Here is a 22,594-nt window from a genome sequence, read left to right as displayed (position 1 = left end):
GCAACATTACTTACTGTTTCATAAGTAGCAATCTCTCTTTGCTTCATTAGTTGCCCATTAGGGTTAATGGAGAATTTGGAATGTAAAACTGCAGCGGGATGATTTGCTATGCAATGAAAGGAGGCTGACTGAGGTTTCGGGAGAAAAATGAGGCCTGCATGAGAGAGGGCTGCATGAGGGCTCCGTGTGGGCTAAGCTAGCATTGAGCACGGCCTGTTTATGTCTCTTCACTAGATCTGGTAGTAATTAGCGACCGCTGGCACCACTCTAGAGCTGTGACGAGCAGCAGCAACACGGGGCTGAAAAAAGTGCTCTATAAAACTTTACATAGCAGTGAAAGTGCCTTTAAGAGCTGACCTGTTTCTATTTCTGCCCGAGTTACTGTTGCCCAACCAACAGGCTAACTCAGAGCAGGCTACATAAATACGGGTAGCTCGCTTGGGTGTAAAACAGCTGCAGAATGAAAGGCTAAATGTGCCTTTGCCATTAAAAATAAAATCATATGACTGATTTGGGGCAAGTGTATTTTCTACAGTGAAGAGACAAGAGGAGGGTCATTACTGAATAATGGAGCAACAAATGTGTGTGTTCAATAGCTATAAATGAACATACCAACACCAATTAGTAAGAGCTTAAGGGGAGATTGCAGGCATAAAATAATGTTTCACCATGCACTGGTATATTTGGATATTTTGGGATTCCATATTGGTCTTTTCTTGCTTCCATAATTGGCCTACTTTCAGACTACTGGAAAGGAAATGTCCAAATTACAAATGTAGGTGTTTTTGTACTGTTTGCTTGTGTCTGTAGATGTCTCCTACATTCAGGAAGAATTAGTATAACAACACAACATCCAGCATTGTAACCGTTGTAAGCGCTCTCTGTCCTTCACAATGTCAGCAAATTCAAATATGACAATTTCCTTTGTATCAGAAACCAATCATGAAAGAAAAGAGAATCTAAATGTATAAAATGTTTGTAAGTCCTCATGTTTATAATTAATCAACAAAATGAAACAAGATTTTTGAACTTTATCCTCTATTCAGATTTCTGTTCTTGAAATGTATGTACATTTCTGCAGGTTTAATTAGATAATGCAGTATTTGCAAATCTAAAACATACCATTTAAAAACTTTAGATATAAAAATATTTATCTTAATTAATGTGATCAACTGAGGAAGTTACATAGTGATCTCTCTTCTTTTTTTCATCCTCTTCATCTGTATTGCCCTCTCTTAAGAGCTTAACTTGACTTTTTGGCTGTCTCACGATCAAATGAAATGCTGCAAATAAAATGTTGTGCCTGTAACCACAGATGATTGTTTTTTTCAAGTTCCTTAATAGTGACTGGTCTCTGCTGTCACACAGTGCACACACATCAGATAAGATCTAGCCTACTTGTGCTATGCTTGTTCACTTGAGGACAATCTAATAAGTCTTCAGATTTAAGAACTGTACAGTAATAGGAAGAGTACACCAAAGCCACCAAAAATGCATGGATTTAAACATTTCTGTCTGTCAGCACTCATGTGCTCCTCAGGAGATGCTTAACAGCAGAACCCTCATTGCAATGTCGAACCAAAGAAAAACAAGTTTATCATGAGTTCGAAAGAGAAACAAGATTGGTTTATGCGTATGATTTAAGGTACAGTACCTGCTTTTCTGTAGACCTCACTGATGAGAGTGTCAATACTGGTGGGACCTGCACCACTCCCTGTGTTGCAGGCCCAGCTCTGATAAATACACTTCAATAGCAACATCTGAGGATGTGTGGCCTGCACTGTGAAGTGGGGTAGCTCAAATATACTCTCCGTCAATGACACTGAAGACCTCTTTGACCTGAAACAGCAAGAGAGAGAGAGAGAGAACACGAGTGAGTGAGTCTTGGTACACTCTTAAAAATAAAGCGATAAAATTATTTGAGTGATTCCATAGTCATTGAGGGCCGGATTCCTACACAGTTCTGTCTTTTCCTGTGCTCAAGAATACAAGAGTCAACTCACCTGTTGCCAGGTTTAGAAGGTCTCTTAGAGAAGGGAAATCAGCAAACTGTGTTGGACCCTGTTCTATAGCATCACATAAAGAACCATCTGAAGCACCTTTATTTGTAAGTGTATTTTCTTACAGTCTTCTCCTGCTTTAATTTTCTATTAATTTTTTAGTCTGAGGCAGCTGCTTAGATTGCGCTTCACATGCATGTGACCTGAAAGATCTAATCATTATCAGCATGTGAGTGTTACCTTCAGCAGATGAAGTAGTGTATAGTGGAGAGAATAGATGTGCTAATGTGCTTTGAGTAATGTTCTTTTTTTCTGATGCATGTGACAGAACTTAACGGCTGTGTGATTTATAGCATGAGGAGAGCATCCTAGAAACATGATCCTGAGAGTAATAATGCCCATTTACCACATCCTCTACTGCAGCACGAACACTGACAGAAACGGAGATGGATGGGGGAGATGAGGTAACACCGCTGTCAAAGAGAGACTGCTCTTTACCCTCGTCAGTTCCAGAGGGAAATACACTCATTCATCTTTCACTGCCAATGCAGTGGGCCACACATTCAGCTAAGATGTCAAACTCTTAGGGGTGAAGGGAGTGAGATGATTGCTGGGAAGATACAGTGGAACACAACTGCTTGAGTGGCCCTGGTCAACATTTCTAAGCAAGTAAAAGGTCAGGGCACTTTGTCCCTTTGTCCCACAAATTTGTCCCTGTAAAATGTAAGAAGTCCCCTGTGGCACTGGCAGCAACACAAGCCCAAAGCATGAACAATCCACCTAAGTTTACCAGTCGAACTCTTTTTCTTTTTATTCAATTATGCACTCTGTTTATTGTTCCATCATTTGAGACAAGATTACTGGCCTATCATAAAGCGCCTCCCCCCCCCAAATGTGCAATTTACTTCCCATTCTGTGCTATTTGTACTATTCCCTATCTGTGCTCACAAATTAATTTAATCCATTATCAGAAATAGCTGTCAGGCCCAAGTAGCAGGGTAAAGTTGGCAGATAACAGCAGAAAGTCAAATGAGATTTATAAGACGCATGTCATTCTGTTGCATTCTAATGCAATGGCCCTCAAAACCATTCCCATACAGTCTAAGTTATTGAGGACTGGTTTGAAAATCACTGTTGTACGGCACATTGAGTCAAAGCTTGCAATACCTTGCAAGCATTATTTATATTGGACAGGCCTGTAATGGCAGATTTTCAATAGACCATTACAGAACCAGTTCCAGCAAACCATTAGTTATTAAATTTGACCTTTAAACAATTTGCCATGAAAGCATCATAATTCATCCATGTCTTCATGTTAAGACACTGATTATCTCTGCATACCACAGTCCGTTGGCCAGACAGGTCTTTCCTTTTGCAGTCTCTCCAGCGTTGGCCAGTTCAGCTTTACTGAAGAAAACATACAGAAATAACTATGTTTGCTTATGATCCATCAGCTGGCCATTTTCCCTTGTATTCTGAGAGTGCTAAACAATGTCACTGAGAGGTAGACTTGCTCTTATGTGGCAGATCATTGTGTTGCTGCATAACCCAACAGAGATCGAGCTTTATGTCACAGACTTTTAGACTAGACTTTTAGAGAGCAGAATTCATAGTTCCATTAATTATGGGATGTGTCTCAGGCTTAAGCAGCATTATGTTATTGTGTATGTGTGGCTTTATGCATGGTTCAATCAAAAATGGCAGGTTGCTCATTACACTACCACCACCATGGTTGACTGGTAGTATGTTTTTGTTCGTGACAGGTTATCTGTCTTTCACAAAGTAAAAATTTCAAGTTACACCTCCTGCCAACATTCGTCCAAAAGGATTGAAGGGGGGGGGGGGGGGGGTCAACTTGTTTTTCATGGCGTACATATTTACTATTTTTGCATGTTCTCCTGAGCCAGCATGTTACATGGCGGAGAGAAAGGGAAATCCAATTATACCCTCTAGGACTCATGGCCACAGATGACTGAGGAGTTACCATGGATAAGGGACTTATATGGCTGTGCAACTAAGGGGCCCAAAAAAAGGAATTCTAGGTTTTTATTATTCATTATCATCACTCAAGTACACTAGTTCTGCTTTCAAAGATGAAAAAATAAAAAATGCAACACCATTAGACAACAAATTCGGACAGAAATACAACTTTGCTAGGGCTATTCAGATAAAGTCAATAAAATAGGTTTACATATTTAAGTTAGATACACTAAAATAAATAAATGTTCGTATACTGCAGGCTAAAAAACAGTGACTAACACTGACTCACTCATTTCAGAACATCCAAAATAGCTGTCCACATGAGACATTGCAGCATCACAGGCTTCAACAGATGGGCATCATCTGCTACAATATGTAGTCTCACCTTAAGAATTCAACTTCATTCTCCAGGACCTCAATAATGTTTCCAGATCATTTTTGCAATTTTCTTATTTGCACGTTATTTCTATGACTAGAAAACCTAGTCATCTAAATTCTAAATTCCCAGTTTTTTTCCAGTTTTCCAAGACGTGTGGGAACCCTGAAACATTTTTAAGAGCCAATTTTCTGTGCAAGGGGGTATAACCTGGTTCTACACTGAACAAGGCTAATCAGCCTTAAAACCACAGATAATCACATCTTTTAGATTTTGTGCACATATATCTGGGCATCTAGAGTGCCTACCATGCAGCAACTGTGAACTAACTAAGAAGGTACACCATTTTGTCCCCCAAACAAGCACCTGACCTGCTAGCATCATCTCATAGCTCAAGGCTCTTCTAGAACGATGCTCTATGTCTGCAAGACATTGTTTTCACTTCATTTGATTAGTATCTGGACTGTATCCTGATAATATCTTAGCCACATGCACATACACTCAGTAGTGAAATGAGTCTCCGGTTAGCCGGTTAGTCCCACACATTGCTGTGTGGGACGGAATATGCAAATTCACTCACTGTGAATTACCACTGGTGTTTCAGCTGTACTGGCCTTTGGTTGTAGAATGCATCTTTGATGGATGTGTTTACACTGCTATAGCATGTGGCTCAAATGTGACTCAGATCACCTCCTGAAGTGGTTTGGGTAATCAGATTTGTCTTAGATATTTTTGGAGATTTTTATGTGGCTTGGCCTAATCCATTAACACTCAAGACAGATGAGGTTTAAATTTTGTCCAAAGCTTTGTAAAAATCAATAAATAAATAAATAAATAAATAAATAGTAGAATGGGCACATGCAATTCTTACTCTTGATTCTTGATTTTATCATTCCTGTAAATTCCTGTAACTGGAAATGGAGTGCTATCTTGGCTAGGTCTTTAGCTCTGCTAAAACTGCTAAATCACCACCCCCTGCTGTCTAAGAGGATGGAGAAACTGGACGTTTATTTTCAATGGTCAGCGCAACAAAAAAAGGTTCTAAAAGGGATCAATAACAACTGTCCGTCACAACACTGCAGACGAGGGAAATGTAAGCTGTAAAAAATCATTAGCTACAGTCTTTGTGCTTCTTTGGCCGTTTTGGGACTTGCGGAAAGATCCACATTAATGTAAACAATATTTGTTTGCTAGCTGAAAGTCAGTAATGATTTTTAGAGTCATAAAACTGTTTTTTGTGAATTACTGAGCCAAATGCTACAAAGGCTTTTATCAGAGATTAAAAAGTATGGCTTCAGAATAATAATTTGACTGTATTTTGATCTCTTTTCATTCATAGACATTAGAGCCTTGTCTGATTTTGCTCTCGTAAGTTTCAGGAACTCTCCTAGATTCTTTAGCCGTAGTTTAGCTTCATGTGGTGTGCTAGAGTTAGCTTCAGCTGACTCACCCTCAACCAGAGGTGGGAGGCGGGTGATCAGTGACTCATCATTTAAAGGTACAACGCTCAAACAAGCCATTCTGAAGAGGGCTGTTTAGACAGGGTGAGAAGAATGATGGTGTGGTACTTGTAGTATCCTAACCAAAGCATGTCTCAAATCTGTGTTAACATGTGGAAAAGGAATATAATGTGTCACCTTTAAATAACTCTCAATGTCATGCATCCTTTAACATTATGTTCTGCTCTATAGAGTCAGGAAATTTATTAGTGTCTACCTCAACAAGCTGGTGCGTTTCCAAACTTGGACCAGACTGACCCAGACCTCACCAGACATTGTACGAGTCAGACGGCATACTCCCTCTCCCTCCTGTGGTGTTTTTACGAGTGGTCACATTAGAAGGGAGACAGGTTTAGCAAAGCGAGACTCTGAAGTCAGTAGTCCCGAGGCTGCCTCATATTATAGCTAATTAACTACAGCCTGCTGCCCCCAAGCACACACTCAGGTACACAACAAGGACACACGCACACAGACATGCGCACACACTGTAATAGGGTTCAGGCAATGTTGCCGGGAATTACTTAAGTCCCCACTGAGTGGCAGCTTCTGAGACCCTAGACCTCCAGTTCAGCACTGCTCCTCCAACTCTGCTCAAATAAACTCAGCCTTTCAGCTAATATCACATTAATGCATTGTCACCCATTTACAAAAGAACAGCTTAACTACTGCACTTCAACAGATTGTGATGTATCACTCCCAGCAGCAGAATAAAATTGATTGTGAGTGTCTAGAGGAATATTACCAGCTTTTCTGTCTAGAACCAGTAAATGAGGCAATTCTAAGGATTTGGTGCCTTATAACTGCCATGGACCCTAGGCTAATTTTTATTTTCATTTCAATTTCTTTGATTAACCAGTGCAAGTTACTCAGTGTCCACTATTAATTATTATTCAGTAACTACTAGGAATTATTCAATACCTACTCTGAATTATGCAGTAACCACTATGAATTATTCAGTATCTAGTATGAATAATTTATAATGGTTACTGAATACAGTATTGATGAATTATTAGTATCTACTACAAATTGTTTCGTACTTCCTAAGAATGACTTTCTCTATATCCATTATGAATTACTCTAACTGCCCTGAAACTAATATTGTCTGAAACGCATGGTGTTTGAATGGGAGTAGTTGAGGTATGGGCCCACATACAGGCCTTCAGAGTATAAAGGGTTAAGTCACTGAGGCATATGTAATATTGTCTGTAGGAAAAAATCACTAACATGTAACTGAGTTGCATTATGTCATAGAATAACATGGCTTTAGCATGTAATGCAAAATAAAATAAACTAAAATAAATTAAAAGAAAGAAAGGAAACCCATTCCTAAGAATATCAACAATAAGATTCCCGCAGTCGTTTATTCATTCAGAGTAAGGCAGACCCCCAAGCGTATCGCCAGTAATGAACCGCATGTCCCCACTGGGGATAAGGGTGCATGCTTGTCAAGCTAATATGCACAGATCATGCGTTTTTCATGCTTCAGACCGTGCTATCTATAGAGCTCAGAACAGAACTAAGCGCATCCCATTCACAGTACAGTCACTTTTATGAACTCTTCCTTCCTTCCTTCCTCAGTGAGTTGTCAGATTCAATGACAGCTGTCTGACAGAAGCCTGCCTAGGGGGTCAGCCAGGGGTCAAAGGGCAGAGTCGGCATCAGGAATGGCTTGTTCACACTGAAGTTAGCAGGAAAATGGTGACGAAAAGTAAAACAATCTGTCGTTCTCTTTCTTCTTTCTTCAAAACACCACAGAAACACTTAATTATTACAGCCTGCACATGGACAGGAAAAATAACAACCTCAAAAAAAAGTACTAACCGAACAAAACAGTGGTGATGAGAGATGACCCAGGCCATTCAAACATCCACAGAAAAACCTCAGGCCTAACACCTCAGTGCCTGGGGCAAGGTAGAGTGAAAGGTCAAGATACACTGTGTGTGTTCTGCTGATCCTGTGGTTGTGCTGAGAAGAACGAAGCATAGACTCCTAAAAATAAAGGTGCTACTAACGATTCTTGGAGCGATGCCATAAAACAGAGGTCTTCAAATCTGGATCTTGAATCCAGTTTCCAGCCCTGAACTTTGTAATCCTTTTTAGGTGTGACATTACATGGCTAGCCAGTTACATTAACCGACCCCCTTAACTTCCAGCGAGAACAAAATCAAGGACTGGAAACTGGATTCAACGTCTAGACTTAAAGACCTGGGCCATAAAGGAGTCTACTTTCGACTCCATAAACAATCATATTTGTAGTGGACACGAGTGAATGTGAAGAAACTTTTAAAGGTCTAAATAAACCTTACTTGATGTACCATTTTAAAGGTTCTTTAGAGTTCTCCTGTGCTGTACCTGAGAACAACACTAGGTAAAGAACCATACACTCTTAGAAATAAAAGTGCTTCAAACTGTCCTTTAAATGACACCATAGAACAACCCTTTTGGGTTCATAAAACATGTGTGGAGTAGAGATGTGGGAGTGTGAAGAACATTCTAAAGATCTATTGAACTTTAATACATTATATTTCCAAATGTTTGTGGACACCTCTTATAACGAATGCACTCAGATACTTGAAGTTGTGCACACAAACAGCTTGTCTAGTCTCTGTAGAGGACTGTAGGACTGTAGGACTGTACCGCCAACAAAATAGGACTCTCAGGGGCAGATAAACATGAACCCATTGGCACCATTAGGCTGTGGAAAAGTGTTCTCTAGAATGATGGTGCTCCATCCAATACTTCTGGGATGAGCTGGGAGTTTGGGGATGAAGTGAGGTGGTGATAGCTCAACATCCTGACCTCATTAAGTCACTGAACGCAATCAAAGCCTCATCGTAATGCTCCAAAATCAAGTAGAAAGCCTTCCCTGGACAGTAGACAGTTACCCCAACATAAGCCGGACAAACTCTTTTCTAATTTTTGATTTCAGAAGAAACAATGAATCAGCAGGTGTCCAAATACTTTCGTCCGTACGTGGGTGTGGGGTTTTGGGGGGAGGTTTCTGTGCAGGCCTGCAAATGCTATGGGTCTTTGCAGCTTCCTGCAGAAAGTCGGTTAAAACCATATGCACCTCTGACATGTTTAGAGTCAAACTAATGGAGCTAAATCGTCTCGCAGCCGAGACCTTCACACACACACCACTTTCACAGATGCGCTATAAAGTGAGGTGTGTGTGCACATGAGAAAACCATCTTTCATGTTTCAAACATCTCTTGCAGAGAAATCATAACATGCTTTCACTTTTCTCCTGCACCTCTCTTCTTCTACCTGGACTTCAGAAAATAAAGGTGCTATAAATGGTTCTTTGTGCAGAATAGGACTTTCTAGAGCCGATCAACATGAACCTATTGGCACCATGCCTAATGCCAGGTGTTGCAAATGCTCTTGTTGCAGAATGCAATCAAATTGTCACATAAATGCTGCAGTAGAGACTACAGTAGACTTAATCCAACTAAAGCAAAAAAAAGAATGAGCAGGTGTCCCAATACTTTTGTCCACATAGTGTATCATGTTTCTTTAAAATAGGCACAATGCATATGCGTGTGTTTGACTGTGTGTAGGGGTACTGGCAATGACTTACCAGTATGCAGGTAACTGAAGCATCTTCCCATAGAGGGCAGTACTAAACGAGGGAATTATGGTTACGAGTGGAGGAGTTCCCTCATTATCCAGCAGGGTCAATCCCGCCTGCAATTCAAACACCTAAAGAAAGAAAGAAAGAGAGACTCTTGAATGTCTGCCTCCCACATCAGCACACTTTTATCACACACACACTTCATCCACACAGCGCTGCACTAAACACCCCTGGTCCAATGGGTCTCTGAACTCTGATCTGTTTAAAATCCTTCTTTTCTTCAAAGCAGAGCTCTCAAAAGCACTCACACATTCAGGTCAGAGGAAAAGCAGAGTGGGACCTGTGTATGAAGATGCACCTGTATTGTGTGAATACCAACCCTGTTCACACTCACACACACATGTTCTCCCAACCCTTACAAACACTTCGAAACACTTCGAAACAGCAGTACTATGTGCAATATCCCACCCCCATGTGCAATTAAGAGTCTTTTACTGTAAATAATATTGTTTATTGCTTTTTTAATTCTTATCTATATTGTGTGTATATAGTGTAAATTATTTATTTATCTAAATTTTTGTAACTGAGTGTCCTGCTATCCCTTTCTGCTGTTACACTGTGAATTTCCCCACTGCGGGACTAATAAAGGACTATCTTATCTTATCTTATCTTATCTTATCTTAGTTGAATGATGTTACATAGGTAGGAGAATGTAGTGTTAGTGTAGTGTAGAGTCCAAACACTAGGTTAATGTCAAAGGGATTAAAAAATGCAATGTTGAAGTAAGGCTTCTGAAGAGGCTTTCTACCATTGTTGTGCATTGTTATGAGGATTTAATTACATTTAGCATCAAGAGTAGTTAGTGAGCTCAGGATGTGAGATGATCACCACCCCACCTCATCCCCAACTCTTCAACTTATTCCAAAAGTATTGGATGGAGCACCATCATTCCAAAAAACACTGCACCACAGCTCAATGCTGGGGACTTTATAGCCCTGTAGCTCAGGAATGACATTATGGTATAGTGTCAATTGGGAGAGAGTCTATATATTGACAGTTCTTCTCTACAGGGATTAGACAAACTGTGTGTGCATTTGCACATCTGTGTCAGCTTAAAGCAGCTAAATGCATTCATTAGAAGGAGTGTCCATAAACATTGAAATAGGACAGACCAGAGATTTTTTCCCTACAGGTATTAAATTATAAATATATTATATTATTACATATATGTAAATACAAACACAAATATACACACATACTATAATCTTTATTCACTACTATTGTTGTGACTTCTTTTTGTAATTATTCTTGCAAAGATTTGGCAATATTGTACTCATTACAGTCATGCCAATAAAGCTACTCTAAATATGTGTTTACCTTCAGGTAGCAGTGTGTATAGCAGTTGTGCAGGAGGTTATCTGAAGGCTGGTTGAGGCTGCTGACAGTGCGGACGAGCTCAGGGCCATACATTGGTACGGAATGTTCCAGATTCACTCGTTCCACAAGAAGACGAACAGCGGGGAGTGGCTTTACAAGCTGGAACTGTGGGGTGATCACCTGCACAGGCGAATTCTGACAAAAACAACATGTGCACAGAGAAACATGCATGTGTGTGAATGCAGTAATTCAAATCAAATCACGTATATTGTCACATTAACAGACATGTAAAAAAGAATTCTATGCATAGTCCCTCACAGTACTAAAAACACAAATATACACAAAATAAAAATACAGACGTTAACTTACACTATACATAAATCAATGCACTGTTTATAATGTACAGATTTAATACATAATTTGTGAAATATAGCAATGTGTACATTAACATCACTATTTCAGATCCAGTATAAAAGGCAACTGTGTCTGTACATGTGTGGTACCTTTTGGCCCAATATGGTGGGAAGAAGTATGTGCAGAGTGTTGAACTCTGCCATGGCAACAGTGACTGAAGCCTTCATCAGTGTCACACACGTCAGCCGCGTTGGGATGAACTCTTCCAGCGACGCCACTTCCTCTTCACCAGGAACCACTCTGCACTCCTCTACCACATCTGTCCATTCAGCAGAGTGAGAAAGAAACAGAGAGGAAGACAGACAGACAGACAGAAAGAGACAGAGGCAGAGAAAGAAAGAGAGATGGTCACCAGGTGACATGGGTCACCTGCTTAAAGCTTGCTATGCGAAGCTCACATGGAATCAAGCGTACAGCTCACCTGGCCCAGGCTTGCAGCGCACAGTTCACCTGGCCCGGGCTCGCAGCGCACAGTTCACCTGGCCCGGGCTCGCAGCGCACAACTCACCTGGAACGGCTTTGCAGTGTACAGCTCACCTGAACCAGGTTTGTAGTGTAAAGCTCACCTGGCTTGGATTTGCAGTAGGGTTCATATTCATGGTCCATGGCACAGGCAATCATCTTGAGGATGCGATGGACGGCAGCGCTGCGAAGCTGAATGTCCAGAGGGCCAATCACCAATCGTTTCACTGACGTCTCCTGAACCAGCGGAGCTGGTTCCACTTTACCCACTGCTGAGAAATCCTGCAGCCCTATATCTCCACATACACAAAGATAATTCTAAGTTAGTGTTAAATGCAAGCACAGAGATGACAAGGCCAAGTCAAACTCACACATACAGACAGACACACAGAGAAGTTGTGTTCTGGACCAGCACCGCATAGATTTATTGCTAGCTGACGCCATCGTCTGCAGAGACACCTGTAGGAGCAACAATGAACTGCACACCAGTGATGAGGATTCCAAATGTTCTCAGGCTCTCTCTCACTTTCACAGCTGTTTCGTTATTCCATGCTGTTGTAGCAGCTCACCGTCCACCTGCAGGGCTCTATAATGAAAGCTGAAGGTAAACTGAAGGTATGTGGGGAGCCAAGAGAGGGAAAGTATGGAGAAAGCGAGAGGTAAGGTAGATCAGAGCAGAATGGGAGTGGAGTTTTTCACAATTTGCAGTTGGAGGGATAGAATTTCCACTTGATTTCTCAAGATTAAACGTGCAGTGGGCAGCGGTACTTCCTCTTCCCATTCCGCCAGGCCAGATTAGAGCTAATATCAAACATCTGGCCGCTCGTCCAGCCTCAGAGGAGTAGGCAAAGGGAAATTAGCTGGGATTTAGAGAATTAGAGGCCTCTTCGTTCGCTTCTCGCCTCTCGCCGCTGGCATTATTGAGAGGTGAAGTCAGCATGGAGCACGACCCCGTTTTGGGTTTCGTTTGCGCAGAGCTGACGCCGGTCACAGAGAAGAGAGGAGCGGAGAGCGGGTCAAGCCCAGTGCTGCCTCATACCACATTCCTACTGGAACATGTCATTTCAGCTGGACTGGAAGAGGCAGAGAGTGACACTTATCTGCACCTCGCAAATTAGCTTGACAGCTGAGACTGACACTATCTATATTTGCTTTCAATTTAGAGAATTATCCAAGGTTGGAGGTTGCCTACTGAGAACATGGAGAGAGGAGGTTCAGGAAGGTAATAAGTAAAAGATACAGCATTAAAACTACACTATGAGTATTTAACTGTGTGGAAGTAATGATTTTCCCACAGATGGCTTGTGTAAAACCTGGATATGGCCAAAGCTAATCAGCACTAAGCAGCTGAATAGGTGAACATCAAGTAGTTTAAGGATACCACAATCTTATGCATCTTATGATGGTATAATCTTATGATTTGACAAGACAGGCAGCTTCCCCATAGAGAAACAGAAAAAGAGAGAGAGATGAGCAAGCTCAGGCCGGCACTTGTGAGTGTCAATGAGGTGTCATGTCTGTTAAATAGACAGGGTGAAACTCCAGAAGTTCAAGTATGTTACTCACTGTCAGACACACATAAGCAATCAGAGAAGAAGCAGAACAGAGGAGACAGGAAATGTAGAAAGAGATGAGCAACCTTGATGAGTACCTTTCCTGCTTGTGTTCTCCATCATGTAGAGGTAATCCATGTAGAAGGCACCAAAACGATGCAGGCCTGCAGCTTCAGTGTAGGTCTCCTATCACACCATGAAAGCAAACAGAGTGAGGAGGTTAGATCAAAGACAGCAAAACACCTTTCAGATGTAAGAGTAGCTGTGTGGTGAGGGGTACTTCAGGGGGACTTAAGGCATCTAAGAGTGGTGGCGAACCTTCTCAAACAAGCGTCAAGGATTTTCCACCCCACCAATCAGCTGACCAGTTAACCAGTTCTTTAGCCAAAATGCTAATGGAGAAACTTGCTCAACAGCAACAGACTACAGTTTCACACTGCAAACCTTAAAGCTCTTGTAGAGCCATAACCTCACAATTAACTTAGTGTAACAGGTCCCCATTCTGCAGCCTCTTCAGGCCATCCCAGATTTTTCCAAAAATATGTACAACTGCATCATATAAATGAACAAAACCTGAAACTGAGCCTGATGTGTTTCTAATGGGGACACAGTGGATTTCCGAGGTATTCCATAGATATGGGGACAGTTACTTTCCACAGCAACAATGGCAACAGTGGTAAACTTTACGTTACTCCAGTAGGAACGATAATGAAATGACTGCAGAAACTTTTTTTTTTTTTTTATGCAATCAGACTGATCTCACATGGTGCTGAGTTTTGAAGCCCAAGTAGTTCTCTAGCCAGCAGTGGTGTTGGGCAATGCATGAATTGGGTGGGGACAATAATGGGTAATGTGGGTATGGGGTGTGGATGGTTCTGGGTACTGACGCTTTAAAGTGTCAGAAATGTCTTTAGAGAATGACACTGATAAAGGTAATGATACCTTGTGAAGGTTGCCATCAAGAATAAATTCAGCACGGACTCCATTGTTTTCTGGACTTCGGTAGTCAAAGAGTGAGTTTGTCAGGTAGGTCATTCCTTTTGAGCTCAGGCTCTCTCCACAGTGGAAAAACACAGTATCCTGCAATAGGGTAAATCCACAACAACAGTGAGAATCATTGGATCATCTGAATTGCGAGGACATTAAGTTGAAATATGAATGTTGCTCCATAAATGGTATACACACAAGGTAATGAGCACAAAATTTTGCGGACAATTTTAATTAGGAAATCGGTGCATGTACTTCAAGGTGAATGAATTGTGAAACTTTGAGTGCATAGGGGAGTGTGCATGAAAGGACTGAGAGTGTATTTTTGTCTTTATACCTCCTCCTGTCTGCCCAGGTTCTCTTCAAAGTCCCGCACTCCCATAACACCTTTGAGACAGAGAGCCCTGCAGCCTACTACCCCAATCTGACAGTCAAAAAACAGATCTCCCATCATCAGAGCCTGAACAAGGGAGAAATAACATGGGAGAAAAATAAAATATATAAAATATACAGTTATTACTTATGACACACTGTTTTTAAAAGTATGACGTGAAAGATACTGCAGGATGTTTCTGATCAAGTGGCCAGTGTGTAGGAGAACTTGCACAATCAGTGGCTGACTAAATACTTTTTTGCCGCACTGTGTTTGTGTGTGTGTGTGTGTGTGTGTGTGTGTGTGTGTATACACACAAAAAAAAAACACAGAGGGTTCGAGGGGGAGCAAGAGAGAATGTATGACAACACAAATAATGAAACATCTAATCTAAAAAGTCAATAGCTTTAGCTACATGCTATGATTTTTCAAATCCAAATCAACATATTCAGATTATAGGAACTTTATATAAGTATGTTTAATTCAGCAATCATCAGAAACATCAGAAACTGGCAGAAGAGAATAAGTGCTGCAGAAGTCATACATACATTAAATAAAGGATGAAACATCAGGATGTGTCATTTACCTCCACAGTGATGCCTTCTTGCTCCACACATAGCACCTCTTGTGACTTCACTTTCTGAGGACTGTAGTAATTGCTGTCAGAACTACCTTCGGTCAGCTAGAGTGAAAAATAGAGGGAGAGGGAGAGAGAAGAGTGTGACATGCAATGAGGAACTCATTTGTTCATCCAATTGTTTTATTTTTTTGAAAAGTAGCGGAACCTATATGACCCTGAGCGTCTGTGCCACGCATCCCATTAAAAATAATGTGTTTAAAAGCGCAGGAGTGAGTTTTCATTCCGGCCGCTAGGGAGACTATATGTCGTGGCTCTAAGACCTCACAAGCAGAGCAGGACTTTTCTGTCCATCCTGTACATTCTGTGATGCTTCTATAATGGCATAATGCCATACTGTGTCAGACAACTGTGATCTGCGAACATAACTAGTAAAGAAAAACCTTTACATTGCCAATAACTCCAGAAGCAATTTGTCGAACCATGTAATCATGCTAATATGAAACTCATGGATAAGGATCTCTGTTCTGAAGAAGACGGTGCCTCAACCTCAGGCCAAACAGGCTTGACTCAAACAGTTCTGTATGCTTTAATCATAGCGATTTATTATTTATTTTCTGTGTTTGAAACGTTTTTCAAGTGATATTACTGGGCTGCCAACACACTAACACACTCTTACACTTGTCCCACCAATATTTACATCCGAGAGAAAATACTGAAACAAAGTTTCCCTCGTAATTGTGTTTACAATTGGTAAGGATTTGTATGCATGTGCTTTGTATGACTAACAGTAAGTGAAATAATGAGTAAGTACCTCAACAATGTTGAGGAGAGGCAACTCACTGATTAAAAGAAACCAAACAGAACAGGGCAGGGAAAGCACTAGGAGAGATGATTTGCCAATGATTTCTACTTTACAGCTGGAATAGAGGCAAACCCAAAACACCAGACAAAGAGTTTGACTAAAAACAGATGAATTATTGTGTCTTGGGTTTTAAATATTAGACACACACACAAGCTGTGGACAAGCTTTAAAGAATGTTGGCAAAATTTTAATTCAACCCAAAAAACAGTGTGTCAGCAGGAATCCTCAAGTTAAATGTAATACTTTCTTAGACTGTTTCAAAGCCACAACAAATCAAGAACCAAATAATAAAAACATTATATCACAATATTTAAAGACATTTTAGAATACATAATATTTATCATGATATGTTGACAAAAAAAATGCACCAGTAGCAGCAGATCCTTAAAAATTCTGACGATGTAAACAATATGCTCAGAAAAGTGTTATAAAATGCAACATGACACAATAAAATATTATTATTTTGCCATGTATACCAAATATTCAGTGAAATGTTACGCACAATTTGTGATTGTGGGGGGCAACCAAGGCCTAAAATGTTGGAGAAGTGGGACTAGAAGACTGATGTTTCAACCTCCTGAACCAGTAGGCAGGAAAGCAGTATTTAAAACATGACTATTATTTATGGTTGCATCAAGGACAGAAACAGAATTGAATTTACTCTCTCACCTTGAACGTGACCGAGGCTTTGGTGCAGTAGAACCCGACAGACACTATGGGTTCCCTGAAGGGGGTCTGCAGGGGACTGGGGGTCCTGCCGTCTTCAGTTTCTGTGTAGAATCCTGCCTCACCCTCCTCCTCTCCTGAGCTAACAATAGCTGGGACAAAAGACCAGGCCCAAGACACCCAGCCCTGATCCTCATCCTCCATAGGCAAATACTGATCTGGGCTGGAATACTGATCCGGTACTGCTGGGTCTACTCCCTCACCCACCGTGCCTGCACATAACAAAACATGCAACACAATTAAAACTTAAAACGAATTAAACATTTTTTAAAGCAAAACTATGTAGGGACATGCTGCTTGCCATCAGCAACCGAAGTCCGAGAGAGTGCAATTGACCTTGCTCTCTCAGGGCTGGATTGATAGCACTTCCTGCCCACATTACTCCTAGTGTGATGTTGATCTGTTAGCTATTGCATCAGAGCAGGGGAGCCTCAGAGTGTGCTGTCTAACTGGCGATGCTGCATTAGTGGCAGGTAAAAATGAAGCAGTGGCTGGCTTCACATGTGTCGGAGGACACGTGCTAGTGTTGGGGGCACTGCTAGTGATCGGGGGAGTTTGGGGGAGCACATAAACAGGGACTGGTTAATTGGCCTTGCAAATGGTTAAAAAAAAACTAATAACTAATAACATAATAAGCTGATAACATAATAAGCAACATTATGTTTTTACCTCATAACAACAGCTACAAAATCATTTTGACCTGTAATGGGGAGAACTGCGTCTCTATCGTTGCTGCCCTATGTAACTTTGGTGAAGTGGGCAGGACGACGCTCATGAGAATTACGTAACACTGCGTAACTCAAGTCCTATTTGTGTAAAGTCCTGGAATATTACTCTACAGCCTCAGTCCAAGTCACTTTCAGCAAAGATCCTGAATCTCTCAACTTGTAAAGCATATCCTTTAGGGATGACTCAAAGCGTGAATTACTCTTCCTGACTGCAGAGAAAGCAGAGGAGCAAGCGATCCCAATTATCTCATAATGCTGCTTTGAAGAGCCACAAAGAAAAGATAAGACTAAAGGACAAGGGCAGAAAGAGAGAGAGAGAGCATGAAAAATGGAATGAGTGATCCAGTTGTATATGTCCCACTGGAGAAGCAGCATTTTGTGAAGCCAGAGCTGATGATTCCCAGAAGCTCAGCCAGTAAAAATTAACATTTTAATTAAAAAACCCAGTTCTTGGACAGCTGGGAAGAGGCCCCATTTTTCCCACTCTTTCATTCCCCTTAATTTCTCCTCTGCAGGCTTTGAGGTGTCAGTTCAGAGCACTAAGCCTGGCTCAGCCTAGCCAGCCTAATGCTTTGATTTGCAGAATGATACAAATAAATCATAATTTTGAGTAATTGAGTGCTCAAACTAGCACATTTTACTTTGAAGTACAAATCCTGTAGTGACAAGGTGACAAAGTTTCTCAGAAACTGAACTAAACACAGGAGTGCTGCGGCCTAAGCTGCTTTGACTGCTCAACTGTAAAATCAGCACTAAAGCTTCAGCTCTGTTCCAAGAGCTTTCCTGCAGCAACATGAATGTGGAGCAGGAGGCTGTGCCCTCATAAGGCGCTTAAAGAATGTGAAGTGTGTATGTCTTTGTAAATGACATGCTTTCTGTATGCAGTTGGAGTATTCAGATGTAACGTGTATGCATACAGTTACACTGCATAAGCAGTTTGTGTTTATCGATGTGTTCAGTTGCCACAGGAAGTGGGCCAAGTATAAGCCCCGCAGTTGTGCATAATGTTGCTACACTATTAAAACTAAAGATTCTACAAAGGCTTCTTTGACCAATGTCATAAAAGAACCTTTTTCTAGGATATTGATCAAACAATCCTTTTGCTTGTTTGCATTAGTGACTGCATTAGATTTGTGTGTATATGCTTAGATTTAGGCCTTTTTTGCAGTTACAAAAAAAGAATGGTATACAGGTAAAAGAATGGTGTGCAGGTAAAGCACTGATAAGTCCCTGCCCACTCAGACCAGCAGGTGTCTCTCCATGGTAGAGAGAGATATGGCTAGTTGTTGTTATAAACACATTTTCTTTTTCTCTCTCACCTACATATAGTTTTGGAAGTAGGTGTTCGGTAAGGAGCCTTTCTATTTAAGCAGAACACTTCAAGTTCTGAAATGTTCACTGGTCATCTTGCATACACAGCATGTTTGAGATCTAACCACAGAGTTGCAGTAAATTAAGTAGATGGTGAGAGCCATACCAAAAGCTTCAGCCTGGGTTTGCTGAAGTAGCTATGGTGGATTTATTATATTCTCCATTTCTCTTATACCTCTGATGACTGTGACCACAAAGTTCCACAAAGTCATCTGTTAATGTTGTTTTGCATATTTCAGACTTTTGACTTTTCTGAGGCTATGACATGTGAGGACAACTTTTCCACATACCACAATTATACATTTTTATGTTAATTAAATAAAAAGTAACCGTGTTTAAACATTTACAGAACAGCATTGTTTTTAAGTTTAATAAGAGTATGCAACAGAGGTTCTTTTTTATGAAAGTGAATTTCAAAATAAACATGCAAATGGTGATGTATTTGTTCATTTCCATTATAAACAATTTGGCCAGCAGTGCCCAAACTTCAAATTAAATAAGAACTGCTGTTAGAACTGATAGAACTGATGTTACTGAAAACTAGATTACTGAAAATCTGACTGACACATTTAATTCAGTGGTTCTCAGAACATCGGGTTTTGCCATTTGAATTGGTCAGGTGAGAATCAGATGTGTTAGGGGCTGGAATACAGCAAATTTCTGGACTACATAGGAGGGACCATGTTCTTGGAACCACCGATTTGAAGTGAGTAGAGTCTGAATGCTGAAGTGGTTTAAGGGCAGGCTTGTTTGGTCCACTCACTGGGGATGCTGACAACTGCTTCAGAGCCGGAGACGCTCTCCTCTTTTTCTCCATCTTTATGAGTTCCAATATCTCCATAATACAAAGCCACTGCCAGGTCCAGCACTCGCACAAACATGGGCAACTGCTGATCTGTAAGCGACAACTTCAGACTCTCAACCATTGTCTGTATCTGGAACACATACACACACACACAGGGGAAAAAAGATGAAAACAGACCACACAAATCCCTCTTAATAGAATGTCCACAACAGAAGTGAGGGACTGAGCCAAAATTGAGCCAAACTGAAGCTTGTTATAAGGATCAAACAATAGCATTCAAAAATAAAGAAATGGATCCCAAGCTGTGCAGTTAGAGGAAACACAACAGCCTAAACCTGTTATAACAGTGGAAATAAATCCCAGAAAGAGAACAAATCAACGAGAAGCAAGTAAAGAACAGAGGTATCTCACTTTGATGACCGCTGGGATTTTAGAATTGATGTTGTTGTAGGTGAAGTGGAGGCGGGTTTTGAAAGAGCACTTGTAGAGCAGGGGGTCCTGATAAAACTCAATCTTCCCACTAGCGTTCCGCTTATCCAAACACACCGTGCAGTCCGCAAAATTTATCACCTTCCTCAGGACCAACTCAGGAGCTGCAAAGAAGAAAGTGGGAGGGAGGAAAGTGGGAAGGAGAGAAGGAGAGACAGAGACAGAGAAAGAGAGAGAGAGAGAGAGAGAGAGAGAAAGAGAGAGAGAAAATGGGGCGGGGGGGGTGATGAAGAAGGATAACAGCAGTAAATCACATTCCTCTCCAGCTGCATGGGCACCAGAAGCCCTGAGACACTTAAGCGTTACCGCTTTTAAAAGAAGCATTATGTCAGACTGGGTGTTTGTGTGAAGGTGGGAAAGGGAAGGACTTAAGATTTTAAATGGCTACAATTGTGACGAGCATATCTATCATGTGTAAAGAAACAGGAGTGAAGTGAGCCAGGCACACTGCAGCACTTCAGTAGGGGAAGGGTGAATTTACAATACTGATAACCTCCTAACCACCTCGAATTGCAAAATCTATTAAACCTGAACACTGTTTAGGAAGACTGAAGACTGATTAAACCGTAACACTCAGGTGTGAACAACCTGAACACTAGAATTTTAGCATTTTTTTAAAGTGTAAAATGTAATAGAGCAGAACACTCTGGTATATAATATGAATTAAATCTGAACATCTGTTATTATGATTTGTTAAACCTGAACACTACTACAAATTTATTAAACACTCTAAACACTAACTGAACTTGAACATTTAGGTTAGAAAAAAGGTAGAAAACATGTATTAACCCTAAATATAATTCTAAAGCACTGCTTTCCAACTTCTAATCCTTGCGATCCTGTTTCTGCACATTTTGTATTTTCAAATGATCCAATTCACTAGCTTTATCCCATTAGCCAATTTCCATTAACTAAAGAGAAGTATCAAATCAGAATAAATAAATGTGCAAAGAAGGGGGGCCCAGGGAATGACACTAGTATTACCAATTAAAAAAAATAAACTAAGTTTAGCTAAGGAGTGATCAGACAACTTACAGACAATGTCCATGAAGGCCCTGTCCCACAGCTCATCAACTGTGTAGCACTCCGCTGATGTGATGTTGACTGAGAGGACAATGTCGTCCTCAACATACTTCAGAATCAGGTTGTTCACCACGATGTTTACATTGTTGACGACTCTGCGGATCAGACTCTGAACATAGCCTACAAACATAACGAGAGATATGGAATGTAATCAGTGATTCATGACAGTCTGAAAATGGCCTTCAAGAGCTGCTCCCCTGAACCTCAGGGTTTCTATCTGAGAGGAGATGTTCCACAGTATCGACTCTACTCAACTCTACTTAGCAACACCCCTACAAAAGGTTGGTTTCAACCATAACGTGACACGTGATCTACCTATGTTTCTTACTTTAACCAGCTGGGTATGTTAGATTAGGGCTAGAACTGACAGTGTGAAAATTGTCTTTACAATTAGAGAGATTCCACTGATCATAAGTTCCTTTCACTCAGAGAAGAACTGCTGTATCCAAGTCTACAAAGCAAGAAGGATGTTGGACTTGGTAGGGGAGAATATTGTCTAGAGCAGGCTACTATTGTTTAGAGCACTACACCCTACAAAAGTTAGTTCCAACTTTTACTAGCTGGAACTACACTGAAGCTATACTGAAGAGCCACATTTTGCTGCAATGACAGCTGCAAATCTCTTGGCGTATGCATGTTTCTATTACATTAGGACATCAAGCAACTGACCTGACTTGACTTGACTTGTAATTGGTGCCCACTTTTAAAGGCAAAACTGCTCTAGCTTACTCAAGTTAGATGGATTGTTAGATTGTGTTAATGTACTTTCGAGAATTCTCTCACAAGCACCTACTAAGAGAAATCGTGCAACAGAATTAGATCTCATGTTCATGATCTCATGAAATTCAACAACAACTTCAATATGAGAAGCAGATGCTGTTTAGTAAATCAATTTTCTCATTAGCATATGTACTGTTCATAAAGCTGCGAAGAACCCCCCAGCTTTCTCTGCCTTTTCATTGTGTACACATCTGATCATTGCAGAATGATATACTGTGGAATGCAGTTTAAGATGTTTTGTTTGATGAACATTGCTGACACAAGCCACTGTCTCACTAATAACATATAAAGTTCAAATGAATGCAGGTGTCAATTTGAAAAATGCAATCAAAGAGATTATGCTGTGTAATAAAGCTGTGTGTGCGTTGTCCTGAAGTGTTTCCATGCAATACTAACTTGCTGTCCGTGCTGAGGAACAGAAGCTCCAGAGGAAACATGCATGGTAAGGTCATTACTAACCAAAGCACCACAGAACTCCAAATATTACAGTCCGGGGACTTTCAGCAGTAAAATATGAAAATATACAGCAATAAATTGTCCTGACCACAGGACCAATGGCATTATTCAGCTCTCTT

General features: G+C 40.8%; 1 protein-coding gene across 3 annotated transcripts in view; it reads right to left on the bottom strand.

Moving 5' to 3' along the window:
- LOC140565583 (intermembrane lipid transfer protein VPS13B-like) overlaps window positions 1–22,594 on the bottom strand; it is a 215,532-nt gene that overhangs the window by 163,625 nt on the left and 29,313 nt on the right. For all 3 annotated transcript variants that reach the window (XM_072691586.1, XM_072691577.1, XM_072691596.1), the window contains exons 5-17: window positions 21,192–21,359; window positions 20,079–20,260; window positions 19,626–19,797; window positions 16,707–16,975; window positions 15,182–15,277; window positions 14,560–14,682; window positions 14,178–14,315; window positions 13,334–13,421; window positions 11,787–11,978; window positions 11,310–11,479; window positions 10,807–11,001; window positions 9,436–9,557; window positions 1,655–1,839 (exon numbers count right to left, since the gene is read on the bottom strand). In XM_072691586.1, coding sequence (XP_072547687.1) covers window positions 1,655–1,839; window positions 9,436–9,557; window positions 10,807–11,001; window positions 11,310–11,479; window positions 11,787–11,978; window positions 13,334–13,421; window positions 14,178–14,315; window positions 14,560–14,682; window positions 15,182–15,277; window positions 16,707–16,975; window positions 19,626–19,797; window positions 20,079–20,260; window positions 21,192–21,359 — 2,100 coding nt within the window. The remainder of the gene's footprint in view (window positions 1–1,654; window positions 1,840–9,435; window positions 9,558–10,806; window positions 11,002–11,309; window positions 11,480–11,786; window positions 11,979–13,333; window positions 13,422–14,177; window positions 14,316–14,559; window positions 14,683–15,181; window positions 15,278–16,706; window positions 16,976–19,625; window positions 19,798–20,078; window positions 20,261–21,191; window positions 21,360–22,594) is intronic.

The sequence above is a fragment of the Salminus brasiliensis genome, chromosome 1, assembly GCF_030463535.1.
Source record: "Salminus brasiliensis chromosome 1, fSalBra1.hap2, whole genome shotgun sequence".
NCBI lineage: Eukaryota > Metazoa > Chordata > Actinopteri > Characiformes > Bryconidae > Salminus > Salminus brasiliensis.
Note: the sequence above shows the minus strand (reverse complement) of the source record. Positions and strands in the feature narration are given on the sequence as shown.